This window comes from Aythya marila (assembly GCF_965140915.1).
Source record: "Aythya marila genome assembly, chromosome: 17".
NCBI lineage: Eukaryota > Metazoa > Chordata > Aves > Anseriformes > Anatidae > Aythya > Aythya marila.
In genome coordinates this window covers 15,233,330-15,260,082 of record NC_139058.1, presented here as the reverse complement: position 1 = coordinate 15,260,082, position 26,753 = coordinate 15,233,330, and the positions used below count along the sequence as shown (strand labels likewise).

At 40.4% G+C, this 26,753-nt stretch overlaps 1 protein-coding gene across 1 annotated transcript in view; it reads left to right on the top strand.

The window, feature by feature from the left end:
- The window catches only part of TMEM132B (transmembrane protein 132B), a gene marked incomplete at both ends in the record, with an annotated part of 259,315 nt that overhangs the window by 99,659 nt on the left and 132,903 nt on the right, over positions 1-26,753 (top strand). Inside the window, one exon of the mRNA XM_082773713.1 lies at positions 8,760-8,900. Within this exon, the coding sequence (XP_082629839.1) occupies positions 8,760-8,900 (141 nt within the window). The remainder of the gene's footprint in view (positions 1-8,759; positions 8,901-26,753) is intronic.

The following is a 26,753-nucleotide window of genomic DNA, read 5'->3' as shown; positions in this document are numbered from 1 at the left end:
TCTCCTTTTGATCAATAGTAATAATAGTTCGTTCGTGTTTATTGAATACTGTGAAAGTGTAAAGTGTCAGGCAAGCATTAGGAATTGTGGGCTTCTTTGTAGATTTTCAGCGTTTGCTGCTCTCCATGCAGGCAAAGGACAGAGGACCTGAAAGGCTTCCCTGTGTAGGTGCAGCAGGAATCTCTGGAGTTGTGTTAGCGGGATACCAGGGTTCTCCTGGTTTTAGCACAATCTCAATCTCACATTTGCTTATACTATAATTAAAATAATCTGTGTGTTAATGGCCCAACAACATTTTCAGGTGGACTGAAAAAAAAAGTGGCTTCTAGTTTTACATGTCTTATGAAAAGGCCAACTGCTACAGTTGCAGTATATTTTACCTCGTGGGGTGAATTTGTATACCAAGGTGAGTAAATACCCTTATTTCCATTTTGAATTTGCCCAAACAGTTAAATGGTTAACAGACTGCCTTCAGTTAATGGAATCGAACCCAAGGTTTCCTGCCCCAGTACCTGGTGGCCTTTTTTTTTCCTGAAGGAAAAAATTCTGCTGCCGATGTATTTTGATGAAAACAGTGTTCACTGAGGGAGGTGGTGTTTTGATCTCATACTGTGTAAAGACTTCAGAACCTCTCAGGTCTCCATAGCAGTGTTGCAAACCCATAGAAACAGGTTTGGTTTGTGACAGGAATAAATCAGAATTAAAAATAATAGCTTTAATTTCCAGACAATCAGAATGTCTTTCCACTGTTATTTTAAGTTCTATTCACTTACCTGCGTAAGAGAGAAAGCAAACTGAAAAATTGACTTTCTGCTGCAATACCTTTAAAAAGAATTAGCAAAAATTCAAAATTCTCCACTGGGTATGGAAATACAAGGTAATGTTTGACTGTTTTAGAAATGCTCCCATGTTCTTTGCTGAAATTATGAGTTTTGTATTACATCTGGAAAGAGTTTCTAAGATATCTTTCCCTTCAGAAGAAATTAATAGGGGGTGACTCCTCCTTTTCCTGGCTTTGCTTCAGAGATGTGAAATTTAACTTTTCAATATTAAAAATTCACTATAAAATTCATCAATCTCTGGTGATTTAGAGTAGCTGTGGATCTCTCCTAAAATATTTATAAGCTTTTAGGAAAAATGGGTGGCTCTTGAGAAAATTTGCTGTACTTTTTAGGGAAGTTTTATGTACAGTTTGATCAAAGATCAGAGGGAGGATTTTTGATAAAATATTCCCCCCAACATCACCTCCTATTTGTCATCCTGCCTTATTTTGATCATGCTTCTGTAAAAGCTTCCTCAAAATCATAAGCCATCATACTCAAGGGTAGATTGTGTTAATTTGTCTTCCCTAATAGTTAATTTATCACATGGAAGGCACTTTACTGTCAGAATCCAAATTAAAATCCTGTTTACTCTTTTAATTATTCAAACTCCAATATGCCAGTGAGCTTGATGCTTAGCATATTTTGATACATTTCGTAGGCTGCAAAAAGATCTTGATAGCTTCAGTGGTAGTTGTATCACTCTAAATCTTTAGCATTGATCCCCTCTATGACTGTGAAAGGCTTTCTCTTCCCCAGGTCTTTGGGCTTTTTTCGTCTGTTAGCCACTATGTCTGCTGAGCAGCTCTGCTCCTGCCTTGCCTTTCGCTGGTCACTGTTGCTATTTTCTCTTGCTTTGTTCTTCCTGGTGCTTTGGCCTGGACTTTGATTCCTTGAGCACCCGTTGGATGGAAATATTCTGATACACAGCAGTAACAGCTACTTTCAGAGAAACTGCATCCCCAAACATTTGATGGGGTTAAATAAGACAGCTACAAAAGGTTATATAAAAATAGCAGATACTGAGAGAAATTGAGATATAGTGGCAAAGAAAAGGCAAATTTCCTGATGTGGTGTCAAGGTGAGGGAGTTCTGAGGCTGCCAGAGGCATTTCCATGGGGTGGGTGGTGGCTGAGAAAGCTTTGGCCCTGCAGTGGGGAGGGCTTTTGGGGCAACGGGGCCAAGGCAGGCAGAGCACAGCAAGTCCATGCCCTGTTTTTAAAATGAATTTGGGCCAATATATGCATTGGACTTGCAATGAAGGGGCAGCCACTGGAGTAGGTTTTATCTGGAATGAAATGCGGAGGTCGTATCATAAGGAAAACTCCAGCTGACTGGGGAAGCTGCTGCTTCCATCTCTTCTGAGCTTTCTTTATCCCTGAGGGCAAATGTGCTTTTTTTGTCCCACCATCAGTTCCCACTTTGTTTCACTGGTCATACCTATTGCCACTGGGTTTGTACCAGGGTCACGTAAAGCTTTTAACCTCCCTTGAGAGAGAGAGTTAGGAGAATATAATAAAAGAATTTACTAACTTTTTAGAAAAGGGGGGACTGAGAGAGGGAGTTAGGAGAATCTTATCAAGTAGAGATAGAGCGCTGATGGCATTAAACTAGAATGCTACTTAGTGTCTTTGCTAACTATGGTGCATTGTTCAAATTAACTAAAGCAAGAAGCCTTGGGCCCCTTACCAAGGTCAGTCTCCTAATAAGAGTGTGAGCCTATCTTAAGAAACTGGTAGAAACTGGTCCTGTGGATGGGCAAGAGCCAAGGAGCAACTGAGTCTGCACAAAGACAAGAGGTCAACTAGTGGTGACGAGGGAGAGTCATCAATCTTCATCCTCATGACCCCTGACGACCACCATCAGAATACGCTGCGCAAGTGCAGATAGGAGGAGTTTATGGAAATGACTCCTTGGAACTAATTTTAATATGAAGTGGGGACAGGTTATGAATATGTATAGGTGTATTGTGAAACTTCATGCATATGTAACTCTTTGCTGCATATAACCATGGCAAGTTGCCATGTCAGGTGCACACAACTTTGGCAGGACTACCCCTTGCGCTGTCCAGCACTGAATAAACATACCTACTTTACAATCTTACTGATTGTGGAGTCCGTTTTTTCGGAAGTCACCCTGATGTCATTTTAGAAACCTTTTTGGAGTGTTTCCTTTTGGTTGTTGCACTGCCCTCTCTTCCCCATCACCATCTGCTTGCCATCTACCTGTGCCTCTCCGACAAGCTTCGCAGGCGGCCTGCTTCACTCATGTGACAGAAAAGCATATTGTTTGTGCTTCTACACTCCCGACCTTTTGGGGAGGGCTTGGTTTATCACAGGATCTTTGTGTATTTTGATGTGTATTTTACTGTATGTACTTATATAGCTTTACTTGTAGCAACATTAATACACAATTGTTGGAATAAACATAGCTGGCTGAGTGCTGCTATTTCAAGGCGCGTTTGATGGGGGAGCAGTTTGAACATAAATCTGTGATAAGTCTCTTAAAATACAAAAGAGGAGATAAAGTTCTTGGAAAAATACTTCAGAAAATAAACACTTGCTTAGCTTGTGAAGATTGAGGGCCTGACTGCTGGTCCCGGCTGACCTCAAAAGCACTGCACTCGCGCTCCAGCTGCCTGGGCCTGCATGGCCGGGTGCTGCGGTGTGTAGCGGGTCTCAGGCAGGGCCAGGAGGGAGCTGGATGGTTTTGTGCTGAAGGAGTTGAAATGAAGGTGTAAATCCTGGTTCTGGCACGTGCTTTCTAGGTCGCTTTTGGCTATGTTGCCTCATTTTCCTCAAATATCTGGATCAACCCGTGAAGAATTCCGCCTGGGAAGGACATGGAGGAGATGGGGGTGCTTCCTTTGGGGCAGCTCTGGCCCTGCCTCGGCCTTCCTTCTGTCCCAAAAGTGCTTCCCAAGCCACTCTGCTTTCTGTTCACTAACACCAATGAGCTCTGATCGTTGTACCCTGATGCGCTGGGGTGAAGCAGCTCTGCATCGCTTTCTCCTATGCCCCCACAAACTCCAATTGGTTCCTACCCCTGTAAAGGGAGGGCTGCCTCAGTTCCATTCCTGTATGGAAACAGTTGTCTGTCTCGCCCACACCCCCAAAAGTTCTCAGTTGTTATGCCTGAGTTTGGTGATTATTTTAATTTATAGCACTTGGCTTAATGTATCTTAAAACACACGTATTTTAACTCGAAACTCCCCAGGGACCTCATTCAGAACTAATTGCTTGCTGTTTGTGCAATTCTTCAAATACGTAAAATGCTCTGTGAGGGTCTGGAATTACTCAGCTCTAGTTTGATCTTAAAGATGGGTAGGGGTGTCTAGCCAAAGTGTCAGCCTGGGAATCAGGATGTATTGGTGCTCATTCTGGCTTTGCAGAGGCTGTTTAATTTTAGGCAAGTTAACTAAACTGGTCTACAGCTTGGATTTCCTGTAAGGGAGGGATAATGATTTTATTTTTAATTGGGCTAAAAATATGTGTTGAAGGGTTGAATACAGAAATGCTTGGAAATGACAAATGAAATTTATTATCATAACCATTATTAGTATGTCATTGAAAGTGAATTTAGCTCAGATCATGTTTTCCCCCATGATGGGTTTGGGGGGAGATGAGAGGATTTCTAAAATAGCTCTGAAAGTCTTCTTTCCCATCATTTTGAGCATGTTCCATCTGCTGTGAGCACATTCTGGTTTTATTTCCTGACTATCTTTTCCTTCTATTTCTATTTTAAAGTTCTTTTTCCAAGATTTTACTTCCCAGTTGCTGCTGCTGGGAGTGTTGCTGGGGGTGCGTTGCAAGCAAGCATTTACCTTTCAGATTCTGTGCCTAAATGACTGGGAGGCAGTGGAAGTCCCTGCACCGCTTCCACTAAGTGCTCATCTGTTCAAATCCCTCTTGCAGTCCTTATGCTGCTGCCCAGCCCTGGTGATTACTCATACCTTCTCCTTTCCTGTTGTTGTAATAGGTGAGAGAAGAGGTTTAGAGCTGTTGAATTCGTGAGGTCACATACATTTAAGGCTGGGATTGCATTTTAAAATAGTTTCTGGTTGGTCCAAGTTGTCAGGCTGGGGATGCTTCTGCTTGCCTGCTTCATTCTGTCTATCATGTTTCCAGCTTTGTTATATTCCACAGTAAATGGAGGACACACTGTTCGGGGAAAAAACTCTGCCAGGGATACCAACTGTATTCTGCAGTCTAAATTGAAAGGAGCTTGCTCTGTTTATAGCTGGAGAAGAGGGCAGAATTCCTCATGAAGCGGTTGCTTCATTAGGTCCCTGTTCCAAACAGCTTTGACACTTTTCCCCTCCCCACCAGCTACCTCTTCTTAAGATCTTATGGGTATACATGTCACAGAAGGCAGTGCTTGAGGATGTCAGGTTTCTCTTGGGCTTCCTCCACCCATAAGATGACAATACCATGAATAAAGTGGTCACCCCATTTGTGATTCAGGCTGTGAATATAGGCTGTAGCTTTGGAGGGGCTGTTGCAGGCTGACTTTACATGACCTCATTCAGTATTCCTGTCTCATCTGCATCTCTGCTAATCGCCTTAGCAAAGTGCCACAAAGTGCCACCTTTAATGTTTTAAAGGTGGGCAACCACTTTTTAACAGGACTGTTTTCTGCCTGAAAATTCTGTTTTTCAGAAAGAAATTATTGTGTCAAAATGGAATGTCAGTTTTGCGAAATTTCCAGTTGGTTGATGTTTTGTCTCTTTTTTTCAAAAATTTTTTTCATTCCACAATTATCTTTAATTTTATAAAAAATGAATTAAGTCATCATAGTGGTAGCTGTTGCTTCTTTGATCATGCTTCTGCGAAATACTTAAGGAAATTTTCTCCATGTTTTCAAACCCAGTGATGGCAGAATTTTTGTCAGGCAGCAAATTGAAAGGGCATCAGATTTTTTTTTTCCAATCCATTCTATTTATCCTTACACTCCCTAGGAGTTGGAAGAGCAGCACTTCCCCATATTTCATGTGGGGAAGGGAGGTGTAAGAAAACTAAATGATCCACCCAAGCTTATAATTGAAGCCTGGCACAGGGCAAGGGCAATAAACCCTGCGCTTGGGCTCTCACACTACACATTCACCCTCTTTTCTCCAATTTATGTCAGATCTGGTAGGAATTTCCTATTCTTTTTTCATACCCTGAGTAACCAATGCTTAAAACATTTTTTGTGCCTGTGGAGTTTGGGGGCAGATTTAAAGATATGAATCACTTATCCAAGGAATAGTAGGCTCAAACCTTCCATATGTAGGCTGTTTGATTTGAATTTCTTGACTTTTCCTAAGTGAGAAGCTGAATTGAGTTTCTTCCTTCTTTCAACCTTTCTGGCTGTACTGATATCCAAAAATGCAAAATGACATCTTGTCTCAGCCCACCAGAGCAGATGCATTGCAGGGGATTAGACTGGAAATTTTCCTAAAATGCAGCATTCTGAGACGTTTTTGGAAAACATAGCTGGGAAGCAGTGTATGTGATGTTCACTTGATGCTAACCCAGCAAGACAGAATATAGATAGGTGGCAAGAGAAAGCTGTAGGCACAGTCAACAAGACGGCATTGCTTCAAGCCAGAAGGCCACCTCAGAAGGGACAGGGCCCCGAAGGAGAAGCTGAGCAGTGAGCCAGCAGGACAGGCATTGGGAGGGACCCAGCTGCTGCCCAGATAGGCAAAAAGCATCTTGGAACTGTATTCAGACATGTGAAGGAAGAGCAAAGCTCCCTGGCTGAGGGGGGCAGGCATGGCTGAAGGGTTGGCCCAAGAGGGTTGGCCAGCGTTTTGGGGTGCAGCATGGCTGGAGAGGTTGTGAACAGCCAGGCATGTGGATATTTGAAGCTTCTGCATCCTCAACCTGCTCTGTGTGGGACTGCTGATGGAGGTGAAGAGGAGGAGCAGCTTCAGCTTGTGACAGAGGGCAGGGGTCCCATGTGCTCCAGCGTGCCTCAGGCTTGCACCTCGCTGCGCTGCATTCTCACCGGAGTGAGCCGACTGCCACGCTCAGGTCGGGCTGCAGGAAAATAAATGCTGCAGAGCGAGGATATCTGTAGTGCAAGAGCTGTGTAGGAGGACGCAACAGGCTTCTGACAGATGGGAAAACACTTATGAATCCTGAAATCATGGGTGAAATCCAGCTGTCCTGCCCTCCTCCTCCCACTCCCCTATGCATCTCCTGCCCTTCAGTGAACTATTAATTAATGAGGGCCTTGTCTTGGGTGGAAAGTTAGGTTAGAGGCTTCCAGGAATGTTGTCAAGAAAAAATTGGGAAATTGAGGAGGTGGTGGGGAGGCAAATTTGTTAAAAATACATAGTTTTGTCTGGGAGAGAGAAAATTAAAATAGGATTTTTTAATTTATTTTTTATTTTTTATTTTTTTCAAAACTGGTTGACTAAGTCTAAAGGAAAAAAAAAAGATTAAATCCATTGCTGAAGGCCTAATTCTGTCTCTCATGTAAGCTACAAGTCAGTTTGAAATGAAGCTATGGAGGTGTTTTGCAGGAATGATTTGGTCCAGTGTAATTACTACAAAATAAATGAATGTTCTTGTGAAAAAAAGAGGAGATGATATGAAACAGACACGTAAACTTCGAGACGTTGTTTGGAGATACAGATGTCTGTGGACATCCGAAGGAAACAATTAGAAAGGAAACAAATCGAAAAATATCAAAATTCTCTCCTTACAGGAAATGTTTTTCATCAGATTGGTTATGCTAGGCATGAATTTGGTCAGTCAAGTCAGTAAAGCCTTACAGGGAAAAGCAAGGACATCATAAAAGAAGGATGAATTAATTCCTTCTCAGAGGAAAAGTACACCCATCAAGTCAAGTCATGAAGTTTTTGATCCTAGACCATGAACTCAGCTAGAGCTCATAGGATATTGTTAACATTGTAATGTGAGCACTGACTGGCCATGAGGCATTGGGGCAAATCCATCACAACTCACTGTTAAGTAACGCTCCACGTCACAGCAGTGCTGTTTCATTCCACCATACCACTAAGAGGCCTCTGCTGGCTTTGCTTTTAATTAAGTCACAGTAGTGGTGAATGTGGCGCTACAGCAGTTGCTTTCAGCCTAATTGTTCTCCAGGCATATTTGCAGCACTCCTGTCAAAATCCCAGGCTTGTTTCAGGAGTCAAGCTGCACAAATGAAGTTTCTGCTATTAAAAGCAGTTTGTTTTCTATTCCCTGGCAATCTGTTCCTAATGCAGAGCCCCACTGGAGCATGAAGGTTTCTTTTTTTTTTCTTTTTTTTTTTTTTTTTTTTAAGCAAATGGCAAAAAAAGGTACTGCTTTTATCTCTACCTGTGCTTAGGAAATCAAGGTTTTTCATGTCAGCATCATAGTGTTTTCAGCAGCAAGTTTTGTAGGCACTGTTTGATAGATCCCAGTGGAATGATATAATTATTTTCATCCCTCTGTCCAGGGTGTATGATAACATTCCCTCTTCTTCCTTCATTATGGTCTTTGAACAGTGGAACATATTTTTTCCTTGCAGATCACCCTAATATTAAGATGCACCTTACTCCCAAAGGTTTCTGAGCAGGAGAATCTACTTTATATCACAGTGCTCTTATCCTCCATCTTAAACTGCAGGACAGACACGACAAATTAATCAACTTATGCTTAGTCACATCTGTTTCATTTATATCAAACTGGTGCCACTGAAGCAGAAAGCATCCTTATTCTTTCCACATTGTTCGAACTGAAAATTAACTGGCTTTGCATATAATGAAACTCATACTTCATTTCTTTAAAGTAATTGGACCTATTTTATATTTTTAAAGCAGAATGACTTAGAGTTGCAATGTATCAGTGTATTACTAATGCAAGAAGGAATATTTCCTCTTTCATCTTCTGTGTTTACCTCTCTGGATTTATTTGTATGGGGTCTGTAACTAAAGCAGTCCCTGTTGTTCCCCCACAGAATTAGGACAGCCCCAGGCGTGAAGATCATGGACATCAGAGTCAGTGATGCAGACCAGTGGGGGGTTCAAGAAGAGACGGATAGTGCAAGGACCACTGCCACAATCACCTGTGTGCACAACGACCCAGACCCAGAAAGCAGGTAAGCCAGCAAGCTCTTTTGCACATTAACCCTTGCTGAAATGCTGAGACACAATAATTGTGAGAGACACAGTAAATTCTTTAAGGGGTGGTATTTCTCTTTTAACAGCAGCATTTGCTCCTCCTCATCTTTGTTGGAAAAGCTATAGGTGATGCGATTAGAGCTTCTTTTCCTTTTGTTTCACGTGATCTAATTATACTGGAGGCAGACAACTAGTCCTGGCTCAAGTTTGCTTTTCTTGTGCCTTCGGGGCAACAGGAGAATTCCTGTTGACAAAAAGCCAACAGAGAGAGATGGATTAAAATAGAGAAATATGGAGAATAACTATAGGACAATGCTGTCTCCTTTATTTGAAAGCTATAAAAGTAATAGCTATTAACTGTTATTCATTACTGCTGCAAAACACCTATGAGTGTCTACGAACTATCTCATGAATGCCATGTATGTTTGTTGTGGCAATGCTCCCACCAACTGTATCAAAGGTAACAAGAAATTTATGTTGTTAGTCAGAATTATGTATTTGACAGTACAAGCAATTTCTCTCCATTATCACAGAATTACAGAATCACAGAATTTTCTAGGTTGGAAGAGACCTCAAGGTCATCGAGTCCAACCTCCGACCTAACACTAACAGCCCTCCACTAAACCATATCCCTAAGCTCTACATCTAAGCGTCTTTTGAAGACTTCCAGGGATGGTGACTCCACCACTTCCCTGGGCAGCCTGTTCCAATGCCTCACAACCCTTTCAGTGAAGAAGTTACTGTTACTGTACATTTAAGTACACTCTGTACGCATTTAACATGTAATTGTATCATAATTAGAAAAGCATAAAACTTTATGTCAAAACTTTGATTTGAGGAGTCTTCTGCATCCGTCCTTTTCTGAAAGCTCCTTTAAGGGAGAAAAATGTTTGTTAGCCATTGTTTAGATCTAGGAAGACTGTTGCCAAAGGCTTGGAGTGCAAAGGGCATTTACTCTATTTGATTCCTGAAGCTGTATTTGAAGAACAAATGAATCCCAGCAAGCTCTGGGTATCTGCAGTACATGTGTTGAGGTGAAGACTATTTACCATGCTTTCTAGCAACAGAAAGAGTACTGTTAAGGTGAGAGTCCTGTTGGATGTGTAAAACAGGACCAATAATAGCAAGCAGAAAGTGCCTGTTTCTCTCCAGTAAAGATGCAGAGAGTGGAGGTGACTGAGCAGGACACAGCACTTGCACTGTAAACACATGAAGTGAGGGGAGATGATTCCTACATTCTCGGTCTCTGGTTAAGTCAAATTTTACAGAGCTTTCTGGCATGAAATGTCAGACAAACATTTCAGTTCATTGCCTGTTTCACACACACTTCCTCCCCATTTAAAAGGAAAAAAAAAAAAAAAAAAAAAAAAAAGTAAGAAAAGTTCCCTCTTGTTTCCTAAACATGTTTGTCAAAGTTGCAAGTCTGAATTTGTGATGTAGGAAATTATGTCCACCTCTTGTCATTTTTTTTTTTGCTGGGTTTTCATGGGCTCCTGTAATGGTAGAGCAAAGCTCTGGCAGCTGGATTAGGCTCTGTATGCTTTGTCTCCGAATTCTTTGTCTTTTAGCAAGATTTCCCAGTTCTCCTAAAAGCCAGTAAAGAACCTTTGTGTGGGAGAAGAGCTCAGCTAGCAGAGACTAGTGGCTCCAAGGAAGCTATCATACTTGTCCTGGAGCTATGAATTGACACATGATGGCTCCAGCAGTGAAATCTCAACCTTAGATAGCTGATATTGAGGTGGTGGTGCAGTACTTGCTCTCTGCTTAACATGGCATTTAGGCATCTTGCTAAAGCAGTTGTAACCTCTGTTCTGTTTAGAATATGGGGGAAAGGCATCAATTTGAAAGTGAAACTCTGAGGATAAAGGAAGACTTAAGATTGTTTGGTGTTATCAAAACTCAGTAACTATTTAGTAAAGTAAGACAAAAAACAGGGAGAGTACTGAAACTATTGCCTTGTAGGTGGTTTCACTAACTCATGAAACTATACCTGTCACACTAACTTACTTTTTATTAAAACTGATTTTTGCTTTGTGTTGAACTGTTAAACTGCACAAAAGCAATGAATCTCAAGTTAATTAATACTTTGACCCTTTCTGTTGTGAGATTAGTTTTAATATTTTTGGATTAATTGAAGTATGCAAATGAAAACTGCTGAAAGATCATTTCCAGATTTGCAAATACTGTAGTGCTTAGAGTAAATATTTAGCTTTGATCTTTGCTTTAATTTGCCTTTTTGGTCATAGGGGTGGCTTCTTGTTTCTTTCAAAGGACGTTAAGTATTTATGTGGGGTTTCTGCTGCTCTATTTGAATGAGCAGACTTGAACTTCTGTTAAGGTCAATGTGGCAAAACTGTCACTAGACCTGATTCATCTGCTCCTCTGAGTAATTCAAGGAGCTTCATTAAAGGCAGTTTACGTATGAGTGCGAGTGCGGGATCAATCTCTTTCATTGCAGAGCAGAAGTTATTATTAGTAAACAGAATTGTTCCTACCTCAGGGGAGCCAGATTTTTCTCTCCTGGAAGTCATTTCAGGTCTGCTGACTCGCCCGACATTACACTGGCAGAGAAGTGCCAAAGCTAGAACTCAGGCCTCTAAGCCCACATAGTTTCCTCTACGAGATTGCCAAATTTCCCACAGTCCTGCAACCTCCTTTGAGCCTTGCAGCAGGGCCAAACACCCCAGCCACCTCGTGCAGCTCTAGGAGGTTCAGCAAAAATTATAAACTCTGACAAGCCACAGCTGTGTTCGCCGAAATCTCTGACTATCCTCGTTGCCTTTAGCACAGAGGTCTGTTCTCTACTGCTTTGCACTTTGATTGCTCTTTCTTCCCCAGCATGTGACTGATAAGAGCCACCAACAGACACCACCTGCTGGGAGATCAGCTGTGCTGGGCTTGCATGCATTTGTCGTCCATCTGCGTCCTTTAGCTACTCTTATCGGTGGGAGCCTTTTCAAATTTGCTTACTTACCTAATCTTTCTCCTTTTCCCCTCTACAGTGTTATCGTGAGTTTTTCATCTCCGTTCCTCACATTTTCCTACTCAAATTGTGTGCTCATTAAAATGTTTTAAATTAAGACCTTTCCTCCTTTCATGCAGAGTGCATCATGCCTTTTCTGTGCATTACTTAAAAAAAAATCCTTATCACAATGTTAGAGACAATTTACATTATATTCTATTAAAAATCCATTTTGTCCAAGGTTGTCACAATTCATAGATTAATGCTTTCTAGAGTGTGTTTTGTTAGGAATACATTCAGAAATCCACTTCTTTAGTAGTCCCATAAGCTTGTATTTAAAACCTCTTTTTGATAATGTAGTTGAACAAAGAGCATAAAAAGAAGAGATTTATTTTAAATACACACAAGTATATTGCAGACACCTATTCTGATCTGTGTGGAGCCTTAATTTGCCCTTACTGCTGTCATCTCAAATGAGCTTTTTGGCAGCTCATTGAGTGAGGAGAATGATTGTTGTCATGTGCATTTATTCTCCCTTGTATTCTTTGCTTGGGGCAGAACTTCATGAATCTCATTTTGGTACGGCTAGTTGAATCAGAAGTGTGCTTTGTTTCCAGAAAACACAGTTTCTACTTCAAGCACAGATACTTCTACATGGTGCCTGCAGCTGGGACCCAGTATTCTGTGCCATAAGAAAGGATCTTTATGGATTTCTGCACTGAGCACAGAGTGCATCTTGCAAGGAGCTGAGGAAATCAGGGCTGATGGGCTTCAATAAAAACCAAGTGCTTTCAGCGTTCCACACAGAATAGCTGTTGAGAGGATCTGGGATCTTACACTATGGTGCAGGGCTAAATGTTGAGTTATTGCAAAAAATGCTTTTCAGATAGATAGAAGGTCAACAACTGGGAGTCTACCAGCCACAAATTCAGTGTGAGTGTATACACAGTGCTGAGTATAGTGTTACTATGACCAAACTGGTTCTTCTCACTTAGGGATTATTTTATCTCCATGTCTACAATGCAGCTTCTATCTGTCAGGATATCCATCACTGCATAAATTAAACTTGCATGAGAAAGACTGAAAGAAGCAGTAGGGAGGGTGAAACCTTCAGAGGGAATTCTTTAAGTTTCTATCAGAACTATTTATACTGTTGCCTGGAAATTTGGATTTATTTATTTATTTATTTTCTTTAAATTGATGCAGACCGGGTTGACCATTTGGCATTTGACATCATCTATCTTTAAACTTGAATAAAAAATTAAAATCCTGTAATGATCATTCAATTTCTTTACCATTTTCAAAGGTCTTTAAAGAATTGAAATAATTAAAGGACTTTATAAAAATATAATTGCAATGTGTGCACATTATATATATATACTTAAATCAGGAAAAACAGTTATTTCATGTATTTATAGGTATGCAAATATAACCTCCTATTTTGAAATAATTCACGTCTTTTCCTGTGCTTGGGAATACCCTTTGAACCAGAAATATCACTCAAAAGGAAGATGAAAAGTTGGCTGCCAGTAAAGATATGGGCATATATTTATTTAAAGTAAATACATACTGTTGGAGCTGATGAATGTGCAAAAATGTTGTATCAGTTAGTTTTGTTTTTAAAGCTGTGGATAAAAAAAAAAAAAAAAAAAGAGCTGAGGCTGTCTCCTCTCCCTCCTCCCCTTGACAGACAGCCTTGAGAGGCCCTTGTCCCTCAGAACAAATGCTGCTCCCTGCATTCCCTACTCTCCCACCACTGCTCCAGTCCCTGCCTTGCTGGGGGCCATAAGCAAGCATCTGCTGGGGTGTCTGGGTCCTCGCGGCTCTGCCAGGCTGCAGCTGCATCTCACATCCCCGTGGAGGTGTTTGTGCACTGAATTGCCTGCTGGTCTGTGCTCCAGAACGACACAAATGTGGGTCACAACTCATGGGCCATCAAGGAAGGGCAGCGCAGTGCAGACTCCCACTGTCCCCAACCAGAGCCTGCTCTGGTCCTGGTGGTTTGCTGCACTCCTTACTGCTGTGACTTGGCCACCTGAGGACACAGCTTGGTTGGGTCTGTGCCCTTGAGTGGTACGGCACGGGGTGTGCTGAAGCTAGAACGAGGAGTTGGGTTGCTTTGCTACAATGATTAAGACCAGAAAGGGCTGCAGACTGCTGTAGTACATGGCAGCATGCTGTTAATGACACAGGGGAAGGCACTAGAACATGGAGTGAAACGCTGAGATGTGTTTATTGCCAAAGGAACTTGCTTGGCCCTGGGACACCGACTGTGTAAAGTGCCATCAGAAACAACAGTTGCCTGACAGAAAATCAATTGCATGTGTTGCTCTACACAAAAGAGCAGCAACTGCTACAGCCAGAACCTCTTGCTGTCTTATTTTAGGCCCGTGCAAAGGCAGTGGGCTGGATGCCATCAAGTTCACACAGTACTGAAGTGAATGTGTAAGAGGAGCAGAGGGAGCAAAGAAACACAGTAGTGAAGAGCTGAGGGAAAAAAGCTGGGAAATGGGGAAGGGAAAGCTGATGGCTGTCACCCCCTGCCATGCTGGTCGGAGGGAGGTGAAGCAGGCTCCTGTGCTTTAGTGCCTCCATCCACCACAAAAGTCATACCTGAATCTTTGGAAAGGAAGGTTTTGCCTCCTTTCCAAAAAAAAAAAAAAAAAAAAGAGGAGCTTAAGGTGTGGGCAGAATGGGCAGAAGTCATAGAAGTCATAGACAACGTGGTGCAGTGTACTGCCTTGGGTGTTTCTCTCCTATTCTTATGCACTTGCTGCTTTCCTTAGGTCAGAAGTGTCATGGGCAAATAAATGTGCTTTGAATGTAGAGTACATATGGTCTATAGATCCTGCAGGAGTTCATTCTCTGACCTTTGGCCAGACCCCAAGACAGCCCTGTCTCTTGAGCCATTGATGAAGGGAATTTTATCTTTAATGCACCAGTTTTAAGGTTGTGACCTCTATTATAAGTGATGGAGTTCTGCTCTGCTATGTGCAAAGAGTGTTCCAGTGAGAAGCATCCACACACATTTTCAAACATAAATGACTCAGAAGAGTCGCAAAGGAAACCCGAATTAGAAGAATTTTAACTAACCTTTATTCTTTACAGGTATTCCTTTTTGTATAAAAGGATCTAAGCCTGCTTGGAAATGTTTCTGTGAGATAAAAGCACTGACACCTCTCAGTAGCTTAAAGAGGACATAAAAAAATAATAGACAAATTAACAGCAGTAGGAAGGACTGCTTACTGTAGAAAGCTGCGGTTCTAGAATCAAATGGCAATGTATCATTTCTGGAGGGTGGTTGGTTGGTTTGTTTGTTTCTTTTCATTCAAGGCTGAGAACAATGAAATTGCCTGTCCATCTCCTGTCAGGAGCCTAATAGCCTGGTAACCACATGAATTCTCTCCTGGCCAGCCAGCTCTTTCAGATGGCTGTTTTTGTCTCTTTCTTAGTTAGGCTCACTGCTGCTCTGGTGAAGTCTCCAGCAGAGATGGGTCAGAGGGATTACTGACTGGTAGTGCAGGTAATTGCTTCCTTACCCTGGTTCACACATCCAAGAAGGTAGTGATATAGTGGCGCTTCTTATTGCATCCTTACTGTGCTGATATAGTACCTTTGTTATAACCCAAGGAAATATTTTTGAACAAATATACCTTTGGTAGTTGTAAAAACCTGTACAGCAAGAAACCTTGACAAGGTACATACACCATTGTCTTGAAATTTTGGAAAATGAGAAACTTGTTGTTGGAAGAACTCAGTAGTATTCACCTGTATTCAGTGGAGTAAGATGATACTGTACAGAGGCATGAAAATGACTAACAGTTGATAAAGTTTTGATTTACCATGCTAGTTGAAAGTTTTGTGTAAATACAGAGAAATAGTCAGAAAATTCCTTCTGTCTGTGTTTGCCTAACTGGCATACAGTACATGGGAAAAATCACTTTTTAGCTAAAAAAAGTTGCATATTGCTTAGAGGATTAGGTTATGCCTCAAAAACTACGTCACTAGAGCCCTGTCTTTGTGCAGGCTGGGTGTGATGTTACAGGAGGATAGTCAGACTTGCAATATGCGTAGGGATCTTGGTGAGCATGGGACAGAGGAATTTAAAAGACTCAAATGGAAGAAAAGGCAGAGCTCCTGGGGTGTAGAAAGGATGTGCTGAGAAGTAGCAAGTCCCTTGTTGTACTCTGTTCTTCAGCTTTTTGTAGCAATGGGAAAAAATAGGACAAATAGCAGATCTTATAATGAGAGAAGGAGCAGTTGTGATCCTTGGCTTAGAAGAGTCAATTCTAGTTCCTTGTTCAACTTGGTAGGTCAGGCAGTTGGTGGTCAGCTGTGCTTGTGGCTTAAGACTTTTTTTCAGAAGTCTCATTCCTGCTTCTAGCAGTGGTTGGACAGGCAAGCTTTGAGCTTTTTATTTCAGCCCTTTCAATTTTGATCTCCTTTTTCTGTGTGGGCTCTTTAGAAGGTTTGAGGAAAATGGAAGTCATTTCTTAATACCTGCTTTTGCTTTTGTATATAATTTGTGTTAAAGCACAAAAAAAAATATCAGTGGAACTCGGTGGTGGTTTGCTTAAATAATCTCTTCACAAATGTGCTCCACAAAACTTGATTGAAGGCCTATTGAGTGACATGTCTTCTGAAAGATGAGCCCAATCATTCTGAAACGAGTCTTGTTTTTTAATTTGACCTAATTAGCTTAATTTTGGGTATATCATTCCTAGATGTGAATCTTAATATTAATGTAACAGTTGGGAAAGTTTAATTTCAGGGTAGGATAGTCTGCATAATTAGGACTGCAGGAGTATAGCAGTGAGGCTGGGAGCAAATATGAAATGCATGCTGATGAGTGAATGACTGCTCAAATAGTTATTCATCCGTTGGTGCTTGCATGCTTTTTCCGCACAGGATGCCAAAGGGAGTTATGGCATATTCAAAAGTCAATGGGCTTTTCTTGGTCTCTACCAGTCTGTTTTAATGGCCATGTGAATGATGGCATGTGAGCTACCACCAGAGATCCATGACAAAAGTACAATTCTGGAAAATTTGTAAAGCTTTACAGAGACATGTATGCATAATCCAGCTGTGCTTAGTTGATAATTTAAGACTGAGTGATGAAGCCCATGTAAGCATGGCTGCTGAACTCACCGCTCTTATAACAGATGTTCTGACTCAAGGAACAGCAGTGAAAATGTGCTGGATTTTTGGGTTTGTTTTCCTAATTTGGTCACAGTTGTTTTTATTTTATTTTATTTTATTTTATTTTATTTTATTTTATTTTATTTTATTTTATTTTATTTTATTTTATTTTATTTTATTTTATTTTATTTTATTTTATTTTATTTTATTTTATTTTATTATTTTATTTTTTTTCCCTTGATAACTTAGACTTGAAGAAGACTTTTCTTGGGTGTATGCTGATCTGAATACCCAGGAAACACTGTTCTTAGTCACTACTAAACATGGGGTCTGTACATGTTCAGGTTTCTGAGTAGCACCTCTAGATGTCTAAGATTGCCTCACTGATGGCAGAGTTTCAATGAGCCTAATGGAGATTACAGAGAGAGGGAGAAGACATGATCAAAACACAGTGCCACAAGTGTTAGCTGATTCTTCTGTAAATGCCCTACTTACTCCCATTCTCCCAGTTATAAAGCCTGTTCTTCTGGCAAACGTAAATCTAGATTCAGAAGACCATCTTTATGTAGGGTGCCACTTAAGTACCTACTTGCTTTCAAGTATCTACCTTGGTTCTGTTGATGCCAGTAATGATAAAAGAGGTAGTCGGAGTCAGCAATTAGAGATACATTGTGTGGAAAATGTAGGTCTTGATGGTAAGCCACGTATATATAATAAGAGGCATTACGGTGTCACACTTGAAAATATTGTGGAAATCAGAAATTGAATTCTTCTATAGCATAGAAATGTATCTAAGTGTATTAGAAATGTTGCTAAGGAATTTATTTTTGGCAACTTTACACAGAGATTTAAGGATTGTTCTTTGATAGAATAGGACTAGAAAAGATTATTGAATGAATATGAAATCAGAGAGCTGGTATTTGAGGCATGTTTAATTCCCACCTTTACCAAGTTATGAGTTTGACTTGTAGCAGAGCCTCCTGCACACATTGGAATTCCATTTTAGAATTCCATTTATGTGTTGACTTGCTTTCTTAACAGCCAGTGCATTAAAGTACCAAAGCTAACAACTCCTTTATTAGGCATTTAGCCAAAATTTAAACTCATTTTGTTGTTAGGAGGTTTTGTTGCTAGACAAGCAAATATTAAGTTTGTTACTTTGATTTGTTTGAATCCTCCATGCCAAATACATTATAAAATATCCCAGCATTAACTTTGCATGAATTATTTTTGCTTTAGTTAGAATTTTTCTGTCATTTTGCCATTGATATTCCTCACCTCTGTTTATAACTTAAAGCATTTATTTTTGAAGCCTATAATGTAACTCTTGCAAAATGAAAAAATAAGCTGAGTGGAAATTGGCAGATGCTTCTGTCAGTGTCAGTATATGATTTTTATTTTTTTTTTCTTTTAAACCTCATTGTTCCCTTGAGAAGAATGTTAAGTCAGGTTTAAACTAAGAGCCCTTGCACATCTGTTAGTGTGATGAATCTGTAAATTGAGAATTGAGACTCGGGCACTTTTGCAAGTTCCCAGCCCTCAGCTGGGGATGGCCAACATGCATCCTCGCTGATGTTTGCTAAGGTTGCGTTAAGCTGGTCTGCAATAATAGCACTGCCAGTGTTGCACTCTTCTGGTACCATATTTCATTGTGTTCCTGCAACTGATGGGATGAGACCAAGACTGCTGGTCTTCCTAGAACAAATGTCCCTGTTATTGTCAGGTAAGAAGGCGGCTATCTTGCCTCACCCACATGTTAAACACATTTTCACTTTTTAGGCAAGGGTAGCTCATCATTGCACAATCAAAAAGAATTTTTATTATTTTATTTTATTTTATTTTATTTTATTTATTTTATTTTATTTTATTTTATTTTTTCTCTTAGGAGTTTTCAGTGTGGAGATTTAACTCTAGAAGTTATTGATCTTAGCAGTGAGTGGAGATATTTGGAGATACAGATTCCTATTTTTGCTCTCCCTTTTAGGCAATTTTAATCTGTGCCATTTTTCTAAATCTGACTGGTGTGTCTTTTTGTTAGATAAGCACTCTTCTTAATGGTGTACCCTTTAATTTCTCTAGTGACAAGAGGAGGAAATAAGTTATTCCTCTTTTAAAAAGAGTGATTTAAGTAGGGAATAATGAATGCAAAATGCTGTCATTAAAAATCAGCAGATAATCTGATGGATCATCTGTCACTCCTGAGACTTGCCATAAAGAAAAAGTGGATAATAATTTTAAAGAAAAATAAAAATGTTAAGGATGAGTATGGAACATATTGGCTGTGAATGCCTTAATAATGAAAACTGTTTTTTACTCATTGAACAACACGTTGAGACTCCTGCCAGCCAAACACATTGCAGGAGAAAATAATTTCTTTCAAGAGCCTTTCAAAAATGGTGTAGCATAAGAGGTAGAGTATTTTACAGGTTTGTGGTCCTGTGTGTTCTCTGTATTTTACCAGTTTTATTGTGGAAGATAAACCGTAGCAACATACTGACAGGCAACTGTATTTGTCACATTGTGCATGCCAGGTGTGCCAAAGGAGATAACTAAACCAGGCCCCAATAACTGTGTGATAAAAATATTTATGGAAGCGTGGAACACACAGGGAGGCTACTGGGCTGACTTAGACAGAGGCATGTAAATCAGAGAAATATTAAATAGAGGTTAATCCAAGGCTTTGTTTTTTTCAAAACTTTTGGCTTCTCTTTTAATACCATTGAAGAGTTCATCATTGGTAGGATTCCTCTGCTGGAACTGTTCTCTGGGATACAACAGCTTTTGCCTTGGTTCATGACATAGCTTGTAGAGTGATAGTCCTTGGAAATACTGAGCCTGCTTTGCTGATTGCTGCCCTTACTAACTTATCTGAGTTGCTGAAAATGTGTTAAGTGGGTTTTCCTGTTGCTTCTGTATAAACTTAGTGCGGATGTAGCAGTTGAAAAATAATGGTTCAGGTAGTTCATAGGCATGAGGCTAGTTTTCCCACATTATCAGTGAGTACCTTCACCCTGGGTTGTTGGGGAAATGGATCTTGTAATCCTGCAGTTTTCAGAAGGATGAGGTTTTTATCTGAAGTAGAAAGAATATGTATCTTCAGAACAGTTTTTAAGGGAAATTGTTTCCAGCCTTATTATCTGTTTTCAATTCTGACATATACTGAACATTCTCATTTGATTACCAGTTGTCATCCTTTCTCTGTTGTTTATTAATTGTGTTTTAATCAGTACTACAGTATTTCCCAAAGTCTTTTCTGTCTCTGGCATCAACTGCATTAGTTGGAATACACATGCTGGACTCTCTTCAGAAGGTCTCAGTGGACTTGTACTTGGTTCAGGGCCAGAATCTTGGAGAGCTCATTGCAGAGCCTCAGCTGAAGTTCACAAAGCCAAAGAGCATCTGTCCCATCTGTCCACTCTGGTTTGTATACCTTTATTTCACTTTTTTTTTTTTTTTAATGGGTTCCTGAGTTCCTTTGAAATCTGGCCAGTAATCTAGGTATGTGAAACTAAGAGCTTCTTGGTGTTCAGTAACATGGAAAACTTGTCACTTATTTACTTGCATGAAATAGGATCTGCCTGTCCCAGTCCAGTCCACCATCTGATTTAGCCAGGTACAAGTGGTCTGTTCTCTATGCACACTGGAACATCTATTTTTTTCATTCCTTATAAGGAGACAGGAAAGGAGAAGTTCAAGCCCTCATCACAGTATATTCTTCATCCCTCCAAAATATTTATATTGACTGTGTCCAAAGCTTTATGAAATAATGCTACCATCAGGGTAGTATTAGTCCTTGGCCTCTGTGAAAAGGGCTGTCATAGGTGTCATAAATTAAACTTTTCTTGGTGGTTGCAGCCAACAACACTTACCTCGCTCTATCTTCCCAAGTTTCATGGAATATTCACTCCATCTGATAAGTGTGGCTTATATCATGGCATGTGATGGAGCAGAGGTTGTCATTTCTGGACAGATGCAGGAGTGGCCCTTTTCATTTTATAGGTGTTCAACAGCAGAGCAGAATGGGCCAAGTGCAGGGCTGCAGCTCTCCTCCTGTTTGCCAGTGCACTGTTAGCACAACTTTTATTTTCTAATTATTCATGTTTTACGTATATTGGTGCTCCAAGCCAGAAGAACATATGCATGTTTCAAAAAGACTATGGTGGAGGAAGAAAAAAAAAAACACATCAAGAGTATTTAGAAGTTTCAAATACCAGCAGATTTGTGTTGATTTGGAGATGCCCAGGCACTTGCACATTTATTCTTTCTACGAGTGTTTAAAAACACTGTAGAACTCCATTCTTTGTGTTTTACAGAACAAATTCTCTGATCTTTTTTTTTTTTTTTTTAATATAATAACAATAAATATCATAAAGAGCTGGAGAACTGGATGGGTGGGAGCAGGTCTCCTTTCAAACAGTTGAATGGATCAAGGAATTGATCACCTGCAGTGGGATAATTTGTGCTTTTGCCTCTTGCAATTCAATGAATTCATGGAGCTTCTGGTTTGGCTGTCAGTCCTTATGTTTTACTTTTGTGTTGAGGGGGATGTCTGCTGGACTTCCTCCCTCTGCCTCTTTCTCCACCCTTAAGCTCCAGTGGAGATCAGCAGAAGTGATGTGTTGATGTGAGCTGTAATTCTCTTTCAGCCATGATTATATATCAATCTGCTGCACACTGTAAGTGGTACTTCTGGATTCCTGCTGTGAGTGGTTGATTAGATTCTAGTACCTTTTCATTCTATACATAAGGAATTTTTTAACAAAGCTGAGTAATACACAAAAGCCCAAGTTTATTCTTTGTTCTTGTTTTCCCCCACTAGTACCTCATGCTTAAATACAAAAATAGAATGTTTTTGGCATGCCTGACCTTCTTTAACTACATCTGTCCCCCTATTTCAAATAAAATGCGATTTAAAGGTTCATGTTGACCCTAAATTGTAAGATATGTCTGTGACCTACGTAGAAATTTCCTGCAAAATGTGAATCCTAAATTGAATTTGGAACTCTCTGTGATAAAATGAATGCTAACTGCAAGTTTATTTGTAGTCCTGCTTGTTACATTTTTCTTTGTCAGCACAAGCTTTATTCCTCCAAATATATTATTGAATGAAAGAAAGAAACTATTCTTTTATCTGCTAATGTTGATGCCTGTAATCCATCCTGTTCATTTTCTGTGCTGCTATTTTCGTTGTGTGGTTCTCCTCCAGCTTATGTAGCACAGAAGAACTTAATTGCACAAGTCTGATGTACTTTTCTATTCCTGGCAACAGTGTAGGTTGCTAAACTATTATGTGGGAGATGCCTTCTGGAATATGAAGTGTATGCTGCAGTTGGGGTATGGCAGGGTTAGGGCCCAGTCTGGGAGGAGCCTTTTAATTAGCTTTTTGGATATTTTCTGTGGAACTAGCAATTCGACTGTCATTTCCTGAGCAATTTTGCAAGCAGAAAGTGTACTTTCTGAAAGTCTCATACTACAGGGCTTTCCTAATGCATGTAGAACCATTTAATTCTAGGAAATCCCAAAATTTACACCAGTAGCTGATGCTTGACAAAAGCCAGGAGAGAACTCGTCATCTGATGATGTGAGGAGAGACCCATTTCCCTTCATCGCTAACCACTTTTGATTTCTTGCCCTTGAAAGTTTTATTTGGTCGTTAATATTTGCAAATAGCGTGCTTGGTGCAGGATAGCAAGTAACACTGGAAACAGATCGTGCCCCAGAAGGCTGGGGTAGATTAGGTTTACTCATTTGCACACACTGTACCTGACTCTTGATTTTGTTTTAAAATGAGCTTTAATTGGGTCTCTGGATGAACACTTATGTTCACTTCTGGTCAGGTGAAAAATGGTATCTTGCGGGCTGTTCAGAAACCGAAATGCTAGGGACTCACTCAGGACTGAATTGTTTCCTCAGCTGCACCTGAGCATTGGGCCAGTGGTTGGACTCTTTGGTAAGTTTTCAAAATGCTATGGAGGTATCCCTTGTGTGATACATGGGATCTTTGTGGGTTAAATGAACACAGTTAATTTCAGCTGTAGTTTTACTTACTTGCCATAAAGTACTAGGTTAATGCTGGTATTAGGAACAGAGGAGTCTTATTAAATAGTAATGGAGAGACATATTGACAAGTCTTGCAGTTTTTATCATGTATCCTCAAATATTTGTATTCTACGTCACTGACTCCAGTAGTCAAGTGATTTTAAATAAGGGTTTAACTTGAATTTAAAGGTGAAAGTGAGATTCTGCCTGTCATGACTGATAGAAAATTGTGAAAATATCATTAGATTCAAAAGAAGAGAAAGCAAAGAAAGAACACTTAAAAGCTGTAGGAATCCCTAGGATGAGTTCATGAATGTGTGGGATCTGACAAATGACCTTTACACGTCCTCCTCAGAGGAGGGCTGCTCTGAGAGCCCTTGCATTACCACAGTTGTACAGTGTGCTGTGGTAGGGTGGGTTTCCACATTTTCAGGGATAAATTATCTGCAAGTGGTCATTTGATTTCCTGTCTTGACAATTAGTGATAGAGCAGACAGAAATTTTAAGATGAACACGGTCAGTCTACTTGTTAATACACCATGAACACAAACACTGGAAGTTCTGAGGATCCCTGCACTGCTAATTAGTATTTCTGTGGTTTCACTAATTGCTTGAACTGGGAACTTGGCCAAAACTAACAGAAGAGACTTCCAGTACAATAAATTGTTTTAATTTTTGCGATCTCATCTTATGCATGGCTCAGTGTTTCTGAAGGCAAGGGTAGAATAAAATCTCATTTTGCATGATAACATATGCAAATCAGAACTTTTTGGTCTCAGATGAAGCTCTGCTTCTATTGACATGGTGCTAGCAAAATGCAGTTAAGAATAAAAAGGCACTAAAACTTTATTTTGCTGATAATATTTCATTATTGCTTTGTAAGTTATCTTATCCATAGGGCAAAATCTGCTGAAGAGATAGGATCCCATAACTCCTGTTTGCTTGTATCATTCTCTGTGATTTATAGAGTGCCATAGATGTTCATGGAATTTTGCAGACGTATAAAAGATTGACATGTTCCTGTCTCAAAGAACTTAAAAATTCTGCAGTTTAGCAGCAGTCAGCAGTTCCTCCTATCAGAATTTTACTTTTAATGGCACTGTATAAAATCACTATTACACAGCCACCAGATGAAATGGCATTTTATTTTTAGTCACAAAAGCGATTTTTTAAGTGTTCGCTAAAGGTCCTACTCTGCCTACATGAAGGGTTAGAAGGCTCTATTGCCTGGCCTGAAGGCAGGACAGAAACAGTGCAAAGTAGCCCCCGATCCTATGACCAGGAAAGATTACCTGTAATGTCCCTAACACTGCTGGTAAGAGGGAGGTGAATGAATTGGGGAGGAGGGGGAGGTGTCATTTATCATGAGTAGCAGTCACTGCTGAGGAGGGGAAAATTCATAGCTCCTTTCACATCAGCAGCCAAACTGTGTTTGTGGTAGTGATGACTCCTGACCGTTCTCTGGTTTATGCAAGATTTGAACTAGTGACCAGCAATGAAACACTCTGTATCCTGTTACCAACTTCCTGAATCTCTGAACGGGCACTTCATACTGTTAGCAAGAGGCTTGGGATGATTTCTATAGCTCTCAGAGAGGTCAACCAGGTAATTCCTCAAGGACTACCCTGAAAATCTTTCCGTTTAAGTTTAAGGGTCTAGGTGAGTAAAATTTTTGATGTGGGTAACACTTACATATCCATATCTGAAAGAGAATACATTCACCTGCTCAACTCTTTAATAAATTATATAAAAAACTGTTTCCCACCATTGGTTTGAAACAATTGGATGGCTTTTCATTACCAGTATTTCAATGTTTGCCACTCGACACAACTTTACTATATATATATATTATAAGAATGTAACTATACATGCAATTTTAGGTTTTCTAAGGAGTCGTATAAAGTAAAATCCATCTATATCCTGCCCAGGTAATTTAACAGAATTATATATATAAACATAACATTAAAAGCAATTTTCTGAGACTCATGATTACGCTGATTTTGTTTGTCACACACCTGCGTGTACTGATTTACTGGAGTAGACTTGGAGTCACTCAGAGTAGTCTCTGTCCCACAGCATAATGTGACAGATGCTAATGAATATGATACATCATAATTTTTCAAAGCAGAGGTACTTGGAAAGATCTTACTTTCACCTTATTAAATGCTTTGAAATTTAATTATATTGAAAATAAAGTAAGATTTTAGGTGTTTTAAGGGGCTGTACACTCGACTCTAAACATAACTGAAAGTCACTTGAATTTTATGGATTTCTTTAATTAGTTCTGTCCTAAATGTTTTTGAGCAGCAAACTAGTGGGAGGCTGGAATTATTTGGAGGGGTTTTGTTTCTAAGGCTGTGAGTGAAAAAGCTCACACTAATTTCAGTGGGAACTCAAACAAGCTGTTATGCTGTAGTCCAGTTGCATTTTCTCAGTGGAAGACAGCAGCAGGGTGGCTTTGTGTGGGTTCTTGGGCATAACATAAGGCTCTTGGAGAATCACAAGGTTAAAACCACTTGAATTTGTCAGACACCTTGCCTTTCTGTTTGAAATAAAACTCAGCAGAGCGCGCAGTGTAACAGAATTAACAAAATACATGGTTTCAAAGACAGCAAACTTGAGGACTTTGGAAAAAGGGGGCTGTTTTTGATTCTTCTGCCAGCCTTGAAGCACAGTGCTCACACCGGTGCAAATATTCTTGAGCAGAAGTGTGAGGACAAAGGGAGGTGTAACAGCTCTCCTGTAATTCCATGATAGACCGTTTTTTATTCCTTATTTGCTGTGGGAGATTGGTGCATGTGCACCATGCTGGGCAAACACAGGCTCCTGATCTCCACGCATCAACAGCTCTGCATTTGCCTTGTTCTGATCTCCTCTCTTTGTATTTCCTTGTTGCTCACCATCTCTCGTTGCTCCAGTATCAGATTTTATGTTATGCTGGGCAGCACCTTCCTTTTAGGTTTTCATCTTTTTCAGCACAGTCAATGCTGATCTTGTTACCTACAGGCTTTGCTCTGCAGTTAAGGAGGATTGATGCTGGGCAGGACTTGGTCTCTTTACTGGTGAAATGCCTTTTGCCTCCTGCTAGCAACTCTTAAGTTGCACAGCTCATGCCCTTGGTGGAGCAGGAAACAGTTGATCCCTGCCCTAAGAAAGGGTGTGACCAGCACAAAATGGAAGGAATTTGTTTTACAGCATTTTGTCAGCCTGCAGAGCTGATAACGTTGTGCTTTGTATTTTGCATGCAAGAGTAGAGGAGCAGAGAGAGCCTGATGCAGTGCTGCTCTGAGGTGGGCAAGAGTGGCTGGGAAGGGTGACTCTTGTCTTTTTATTTTTATGTTTTTATGAATCAGATGTCCGAAGGGTTGATTGGAATCAGATTAGTAAGCCTTTAGCTGCTTGTTACCTGCCTGATTTTACACTTTGACAAGTGGCAGGGTGAGGTGAGGTGGGCGAGGTGCCAAGCCAGCTGCAGGCTGAGGGGCTGTTTCTCCTCGGAGAGGAGGGGGGGAGGAAGGGGGAGGGAGGAGGGAACCTTCCAGAAACAGGCATCCGGCTTGCGTGGGCTCTCAGAGGCAGGAGCTGTGTCCTGGGCGCAGCACACTCTGCCCAGCTCTCACCCTGGGCCACAGTGAATTTGGGAGGAAGCACTGAAAAGTACCAAGGAGGAGCTGAAAAAAGCTGGGCTGGC